The 9,392-nt window shown below is 34.0% G+C and overlaps 1 protein-coding gene across 1 annotated transcript in view; it reads right to left on the minus strand.

The window, feature by feature from the left end:
* LOC106877301 (titin) overlaps positions 1–9,392 on the minus strand; it is a gene marked incomplete at its 3' end in the record, with an annotated part of 606,785 nt that overhangs the window by 85,983 nt on the left and 511,410 nt on the right. The window contains exons 299-304 of the mRNA XM_052965881.1: positions 8,908–9,031; positions 7,508–7,649; positions 4,907–5,082; positions 4,488–4,700; positions 1,153–1,357; positions 791–987 (exon numbers count right to left, since the gene is read on the minus strand). Coding sequence (XP_052821841.1) covers positions 791–987; positions 1,153–1,357; positions 4,488–4,700; positions 4,907–5,082; positions 7,508–7,649; positions 8,908–9,031 — 1,057 coding nt within the window. The remainder of the gene's footprint in view (positions 1–790; positions 988–1,152; positions 1,358–4,487; positions 4,701–4,906; positions 5,083–7,507; positions 7,650–8,907; positions 9,032–9,392) is intronic.

The raw sequence follows: 9,392 nt of genomic DNA on the forward strand, positions 1-9,392 counted from the left end.
ATATATATATATATATATATATATATATATACAGGGTGCAGTGAATAAACTGTCATCTAAATTACACAAAAATGAAAATAACATTGACATCTCATTTTAGCAGATATATTTACCGAAATTACATAAGAATATCTTAAAATACTAAAGAGTAAATTCATTCAATAAAATCGCTATTGGCTTCAAATACATCCTCCAAACGACTTTGGAATCGCCTGCAATTTTCCTGGTCGGTCTCCTTGTTTAAGTTGGTGAATGCTGCTATAATCTTTGCCTTCAGTTCATCTTTGGTGTCATAAGAAGTTTTGTTGGTCTCTCACTCATCTGTACTGTACACATAATAATCAAGGGGATTGCAGTCTGGGGAGTTAGGTGGCCAGATGTTATGGGTAATGTGATCACAGAAATTGTCTGACAGCTATGACTGGGTTCTCCTGCTTGTGTGGCATGGTGCAGAGTCCTGTTGCTAAGGATAAGGTCTTCCAGCAGCCACCCTCTTCACCCTGGGCAACACTACCTCCTCCAGGCAGTTGATGTAGGCCTCTGTGTTGAATCTGAGGCAGTGTGGGAAGATGAATGGAGGCATAACGTCACCATAATTAGTGATCACTCCAAACACCATCATGTTGACTGGATGTCTGATTTTTATCACTCTTGGTACATGTCCTCAGATTGCACAAAAAAATATCTCCTCCTCCTCCTCCTCCTCCTCCTCTTCATCATCATCATGATCATCCTACTCCTTCTCCTCTTCCTCCTGCTCCTCCTCTTCCTCTTACTCCTCCTGATTTACATGTATTTACATATTGAAGTAAGAATGGCAGATGAACACAAGTGAACACAATGAATGTATTGACATGGAATACAAATGAAAAGGAATAATGAAATAGTCTTATCTTTACAACTGTTTCAGATGAACCATGACTGATACCAAAATCATGTATTTTATATAATAAAGAACCATAATAGTATGAAATAACACATTTTTTTCTATAGATCAGAGAAGGAAAATCATGTTCTCATGAGATTCTGGCTGAGTTCATAGTGCAGAGCATTGCTTACAGAGGCATAGGTTCTTAGAAATAGTGAAGTAAATCTTCTATTAGAGTTAAAGTGATACCAATGTTTGGAATTAATAAAAATTCAATAAATTACCTATCATATCCTTTCTTGCTCTTCTTGTTGACTGTAACCGAACAGGAAGTTTCTATGATGCCAAATACATTAGCAGCTCGAACAATATATTCACCACGATCTGTGATCATTACAGATGGGATTTCAAGGGTCTGCAAGGTTCCATAAGCTATAATTCGGTGGCGAACATCATATGTAAGCTGCCGAACACCTTTCTGCCAGGTAACTGTAAAGTTTGAAATAAATGAAGCATAAATTTACACAAAGACTGCAAAAATATATTTTATCTGCTTTTAGCTTTTTCTTGTTTCAGTCGTTTGATTCTGGTTATGTTTGGTGCACCTCCTTGAAGGGTTTGATTGGACAAATTAACCCTGGTACTTATTTTTTTGTGTTGGGTACTTATTGTGTTGGTCATTTTTGCTGAACCACTAAATTATGAGAATGTAAACAAACCAAGTATTGGTGGGAAGGGGGCAACATACAAACACACACACATCAAACTTCCTCAGAGTTTCTATCTACTGGATTTACTCACAAGGCAATGGTCGGCTAGAGACTATAACAGAAAACACTTGCACACGGTATCCCACAGTGGGACTGAACTTGAAACTACATGGTTTCAAACTGAGCTTCTTAACCCACAACCATGTTGGCATTTATGTTTATTTTTCTTGAATTCAAACATTGATTTTTTTAAAGGATGTGGTAAATTTAAAGAGTTTATCTTGCAATTTGACAAATGTCTAATACATTTATTTCTTTATTGCCCACAGAGAGCTAAACATAGAGGGGATAAACAAGGACAGACAAAGGGATTCAGTCGATTATATCAACCCCAGTGCCTAGCTGATACTTATTTAATTGACCCCAAAAGGATGAAAGGCAAAGTCGACCTTGGTGGAATACAAATGTCTAATATATTGACTACTGAGAAATGAAAATCAAAAACCAACTTGAAAAGACTTGAACTTTAAATGTAAGAAAGCAAGAAATAAATGATTGATGAGATTAAACCCAGCATTTTATTTATTCTGATTCATATACTTTTATGCTATTACTTGTTTTAATTATGGACTGTGGCCATGCTGGGGCACATATTTGAAGGGTTTAGTCAAACAAATCAACCCTATTACTTATCCTTTTTAAGCCTGTAACTTATTCCTTCAGTCTCTTTTGCCAAGCCACTAACACTAACCTACGGAGATGTAAACAAAGCAACACCAGATTTCAAGTGGTATGGACACACACACACACACACACACACACACACACACACACACACACACATGCATATGACAAGCTTCCATTCAGTTTCCATCTACAACATTCCTTCACAAGGCATTGGTCAGTTCAAGTGTATAGTAGATGACCCTTGTCCAAGGTACTGTGCATTGGAACTGAACCCAAGCAATGTAGTTGCTAAACAAACTTCTTAACCACATAGCTATGCCTGCGCCTAAGAAACATTCTTGAAGATAATAAACAAAAGTTTATAGTTCTGTGGAACCTGCTCACATGAAAATATCAACATTTTGAATTTAATTCCATGAAACAACTCTGCATTGTTCTTACTTTTTCTTTTTGCTAAATATTTATGAAATAACAAATAAACATGCTATGAACAAAGTGCTAAGATTTTAATAAAAATTATATTAGACATTAATAAACATCACTTTGATACTGAAACAATAATGTAACTGTAGGCCCATAGTATGTCTCTTTTCTATATTAAGTTAGTGATGAGCAAGTTGCAATACCTGTGACAGATGATTCTCATCTGCTTCACTATATGTGTGTGCTTTTATGATTAAATGCCTATATGAGAGTATCTCTTAAGGATAATAATGCAGCATTCAATGTTCTAACAAGACGTCCATGCTAAGTTGCATTAAAGATTACTTTTTGGTATTAATACTGCTTCTGGCTCTAATAATTAATTATTAAATTCATGCTTATAATATCTAATATCGACTAATGAACAAATTATTTTACATTAAGGACTTCATTACTTTGTCTTAACAATGAGGATCCATCAACTGTCACTTCTTGAAGTAATGAGAAAATAGAATATAATGAAGTGCGTGATTATTTTCTCTTCTCAATCAAGATTTTGAAATTATTTTATGCAGATTTCTCTATAATTAAAAATATCAAAAATAAATAAATAAATAAAAATGACTCATGTACAGTATTTAACCCTTTTGATACCAGTCTGCCTAAGATTGCCCTTAGTTTCATGATACAAATTCCCTGTTTTAAAATTATCTAAGTCAAATTTTCCTTCAAAATTTCATGTTAAGTTCTAAACATCAGCTGATAAGGAAGAAATTATTTTACTAAATTCTTCATTATTTTCAAAATTAGTTGTAACAAAGGCAGTGTATTTCAACAGATATGTGGTAACTAAAAGGTTTAAAAAGAGGAGCTGTAGAACATGGCTAGAAGTGGATAAGGATTAAAAAAAGGTATCCAAAGCAGGGCAGTGCTCTATTAATTCCAAGAGCTTTTTCATGTTAGAGATGAAAGTCAGTATTTCCAGATGTTTTTCATACACATTAGTTTCTTTGTTAGCGTTTTTTTCTTTTTTTTTTTCTTAGATAAGGTTCCTTTCAAACTAATATAAGAGCTGCAACACTTTACAATGAACCAAAAAGGATTCTGATACAGGTATCTAATAGCATACTGACATCTAAGAATAATGCAGGCACAAATGCTAACTTCAGCATTCTTATCATAAGAATAATTGTCTTGAAAGCAGTACAGTTCATAGCAATTTAGTGCTGAATTAACTGATATCTTCCATATAACTGCTTTTGTTAAACATAATGCTTGAATATTAGATATAGTGAAGGACATGATATGGAAGGAAGAGAGTGATTAGCTTCTGATATTTAGCAGCTGTTAATGGAACCCAGCATTACTTTTTGTTCATGTTGAGGCTGCATTTATAAAATTATGAAAATGACAGAATCACAAATATAGGGAATAAGATATGTTCTTAAACTTTTGGGTTCTTGTGTCCTTTATTATGAAAAAAACAAATATGTTTCTGTGAGAAAGTTAGATTTCAAGACTTCAGGATTAACCCCAGAAACATTTCAGGTAAGGCTTGAATTAGAGAGAGAGGCTCAAATTCATAACAGTCTACTTTTTGATCACATACTCTCACTGACTTGGGTTTTGAACCCTGAATGATTTTATTGCATGTCTAAGTATGATACATGATTTGAATACATTTGGGTGCGTGCACATTCTTGTGTGTGTGTGTGTGTGTGCGTGCATGAGCAAGTGTTTGTTCTTAACATATTTTTAAAGCATATGCAAAATAGATAAGTTTAAAAAAGAATACTTACTGACAGGAGAAGGGAAGCCTTCAATTGAACAATCAAGACGGAGTTTTTCACCTTCATTTAACTCAATTTTTTTAGCGAGCATCATTGTAAAATAAGGTGGTTGTCCTGGTGTTAGCATACGGTCAGCTACATCAAGGTCAGGAGCTTTTTCATACTTCTGAAGACTATATGACCTCTCTTGAGAAGTTTGACGACTATGTGTGTCACCGAAACCTTAAATAAATAACAGAATATAAACTAATTTAGAAGTATCTAAAATCAAAATATTTTATTGTAAATTTTAAAATATCTGGTTAAGTGGTCTGGAAATAAATAATGTACTAAGAAGGAGAATGGTGACAATCAAATTTGTTGTTTGAAAACTTAAATATCAAGAGTTAAAAATAGATTTAGAATAGGAATAAGAATATGAGGCTTACCGACTATACGCAAGCGTGTTGAACATGTTGTCCGTCCAGCACTATTGTGGGCTGTACATGAATAAAGACCTGAATCATTTTCTTCTACCTTATGTATGATCAGTCTGCAACCACCATGATTATCTACAAAAACTTGGCAGCGTCTGTTATCTTCGACATTAATTCCATCTTTGCTCCTGAAAAGAAAATCAATTAAGTAAGCTTTGCATGTTTGTTTTTAATAATAAACTTGAAAGAGATTATCAATACTTACATTAACATTGTTGGAGATTATTAAATGGATTCTTATCAATAGAGTGTTAGGCTGACTGCTTGGTCTCTACATGCATCTTATGTCAATTATTTATGAATGAAGCCAGCAATGCCATTCAGTATTTTATTATCGTCATCATCATCAATAACAATAACAACCACCCTGGACGTTACTGTCTCAAATCCTCATAGCACTCATAGGGTCAGTTACCCAGTTTCTAAGGCATATAAGTGACTGAGATCTCAGCTTACCCATTGAAGAGGATGTCAGTCCATTGCAGGATTACTCACTGACAGTTGAGTGGACTGGAGTCTCATAAAATGAAGAGTTTTGCTCAAGAACACAATGCACTGGCCAATTTAGGAATCAAAGCCACAATTGCAACAGGAGTGGACTGAGCTGTCAGTCAATCGAGCACTGCCTGAGGGCCTGGAGCTCTGAAGGACCCACACTCTACATGTTAATTCTACTAAAACACACATTCAAAGAGGTCCAGTAAACAGTTATGCCCAAGAGCCCTTAATACTCTCATCCAATGTTTCTCTTAAAGATGGTGTAGGGAAGATTGAAAAACAAGATAGACAAATTGAATAAAATTAATATTGTTTCAAACTTTAAATAGTCGTCCACCACCCTAACCCTTTCTTTTATAGGCACAAGGCCTAAAAATTATTATATGGATGCAAACACTATTTTGATTTCTCATTAGTATAGGGCGGAAGGGAAAAACTCCTTACTGTTTTGAAGGTGGTGTTGTTAGTAGTGGCAGTATTTGGTGATTATGATAGTGAGCTGATATTTGTCAGTTTGAGAACTACTGATATATGGAAAATCAACTTAGTGGTACCCAAGCATGGAAAGTGATGAATTCAGCTATAAAATTACATAAAGTCTTGCTTGCTAAGTGAACTGGACAATCAAGAGTTGAGTGCCCTGACTATAGCTAACACATTGCAAAGATGACAAGATGTACACACTGTCAACCACTTGAATACTACTTCAACACCTTATTAACTCAGCCATCAATAATCCTTAAACTCTAGTAAAACCTTTTAAGACAAAAGACCTAACTGCAAAACAGCACCAGTTGGTTTCCTTATAAGTCTCAGACAGAGGAGCTAATATTTGTTCATCTTAAGGTGGTGAGCTGGCAGAAACATTAGCACACAGGCCAAAATGCTTAGCAGTATTTTGTCTTTATGTTCTGAGTTCAAATTCCCCCAAGGTCAACTTTGCCTTTTATCCTTTCGGGGTCGATAAATTATGTGCCAGTTATGTACTGGCATCAATCTAATCGACTGGCCCCCTCCCTAAAATAGGCCTTGTGCCTAGAGTCGAAAGGAATATTTGTTCATCTTTAATTTGCTGTTCTATCTCACCTGAGTGATCATGATAGGAGTTCAAATTAGATTAGTATAGATTTCTGGACGGTAAATAGGCAGGAAAGCTGCGTACTTATGATTTGATGAAGTTTCAAACTGTTACATTATTAAAATATATATTAGGGTGGTTTATTGATAGAATTCACAGAATGTCAAACAAAACAATCTGCAGTATTTGTTTCAGCTCTTTACATTATGAGTTCAAATCCTGCTATGATCGAGTTTGCCGTTCATCCCTCTGGGGTCAATGAAATAAAAGCACCAAATTAAACTAGGGTCAGTTTGATCAACCAAGTTACCTCCTACTTAATTTCAGGCTTTATACCTGAATTAAAATACATTATTAAAATATATATTAGTGCTGAAGTTTGGTAGAATCATTACAACATCAGAGAAAAATTACTTGTATTATTTGTTCTGGCTCCTTAATGTTTTGAGTTCAACTTTGCCTGTTGAGAAAATAGACTATCAAGAGAAGCACTGGAGTTGATTGAGTTAACTAAACTCTTTCCAAATTTCTGTTCTTATGCCTAAGTTAGAAATTAGTATCAAAGTATGCATACACACATACACATGCACACGCATACACACATTTATATATATATATAATATTTTCACTAAGGCATAGCGATACTAATAATCAGTTGTTAGAACTCAGTATACTTATACTTTAGAGTAAAGTGTTAAGCAAGTATAGAGTGTAATATCAATTAATGAATGACAAAAGAACAGGAGTTACGCAACAGCTGTCATTGGTTTACAGCTGTTTCTGCTATAAGAAGGAGTGCACTCAAAGATGTGAGCTAGTGCAGCATCCTGTAGTTTCCTCAGAGCCATTGAAATGAAGTTTCTGCTTATTTCAGAAAGCATGTGTGTGTGTGTGTGTGTGTGTGTGTGTGTGTGTGTGTGTGTGTGTATACATATATATACACACAGATATATTTGAGTGTATATATATAAACTTACCATTTAAATGAAGGGCTTGGATGACCAGTGGCAACACAATTGAACATAGCATCTTCACCGCAAACAGCAGTACAACATAATGGGGTATCAAGGAAGACTGGAGTCTCATAGTCTGCTATTTTAGACAGATTTCTATTCGATCCTAAAAAAGAGAAACAGTAATTTAAAATAGGATGTTCTTAATGCTAAATTCAATATTTATCTTACAATTTATTTTGGACAAAAACCTAATTGAGTATTTTGTCTAACTTTTGAAATTCTTTTGAGTTGACTTTTGAATTCTTTGTTGAGATCACCAAAAGATCCAAGTTACTAAAAAATATGACCTTAAAAATCTAAAGTAGGAAACACTGAGGACTGAAGCACAAGTTTATGCTTGGTTGTCTTTTCTAAAATTAAAAATTCTATAGAATGCACAAAAATTATGAAAAGTGAGCTAGAAGCAAGAATGAATTAGTATTTCAGAAAGGACTCTATATGGGAGAAGAATGAGAAATGGTTATGAAGGAAGTCTTTAAATAGAAAGTGAAGGTAGTAGCATAGCTGGAGGATGGAGTGCCAGCTCCACCCTAGACAAGCTTTTATAGGCACAGCACTTTTGAGTATGATGTATAAGCTTGTAAAGATTTGGGTGCTTGGGGATAGAAAGGGAAGGGGAAAACTCAAGGGCTGTCCCAAGTGGCACACACACTCTCTATGCTACAAAGTGAAGAGACAAAAAGGAGAAGAATATCAGATTGTAGAAGAAAGAGCTGATGTGTGTACAGGCTGATATACAGTAAGATTTACTAGTATAAAAATTGAAATAAAAAAGTTATATATAATTGAGTAAAATTAGATAGTCTCCTCTCATTGAAACTTTTGATATATCTGAAGAAAGTATGGAGTATGAGTTTAAAGTTTTTAGGCAGAAGCCAGGAGATGATTTACATAGACCTTCAGTACTTCAAAAAACATTGTTTAATATATGAACCAGACCAAGTGTTCCAAACTGAATTGTTACATAACAGGCACATTACTGTATCAAGTACTTGATTCTTACAGTAAGTCCTCAGCAATTGCAAATATTCATCAGGATTTTGCTAATTAGCTTCTGTAGTCAGTTAGGTGAGACATTAACAGCTCTTTTGATCAAGTGATCAATAACCACTTCATTATATAGGTTAATATCTAAGATGAAGAATGCACTTCTTGTTTGAGAAGTGTGTATACATGTAGCAACGAATATAAATCATAAAACTTATATACACAAAATTCTTAGTAAATATTACTGTGAAGCAGTTTGTAAAAATAAGAACATCTCAAAAAATTATTGGCACACTACTTTACTTCTTGCTTCTTCTCATATCAGACTTACAAAGTGAAAAGACAAAAAGAGATTTACATTTCTAAGCACTTACCTTGTAGACTAATTGTAGAACTGCAACTAACAGTACCATGGCTGTTTGTTGCTTCACACACATATTGCCCTTCATCTTTAGATGATACACAAGGAATATCAAGGGTTAACAACCCTGAGCTGTTCTGCAAAGGCAATAAAGGAAAAAAAATTAAGCAGATATAAATGATTTACATGATTTAAGACATTTCATTTAGACTTCAGCTCCATAAACCCAAAGCATACATACATATATATATACATATATCCATATATACATACATACATATATATATGTGTGTGTGTGTGTATATATATATGAATATATATATATGTATATAAAAATTATAATACAAATTAACCATTATGGTATTTTTAGTATGCTGGCCACTGATAAATTCATTAAATAATGATTTTATCCTAATTATGCATATATATATATATATATGTATATAAAAATTATAATACAAATTAACCATTATGGTATTTTTAGTATGCTGGCCACTG

This window comes from Octopus bimaculoides, chromosome 2 (genome assembly GCF_001194135.2).
Source record: "Octopus bimaculoides isolate UCB-OBI-ISO-001 chromosome 2, ASM119413v2, whole genome shotgun sequence".
Taxonomy (NCBI): domain Eukaryota; kingdom Metazoa; phylum Mollusca; class Cephalopoda; order Octopoda; family Octopodidae; genus Octopus; species Octopus bimaculoides.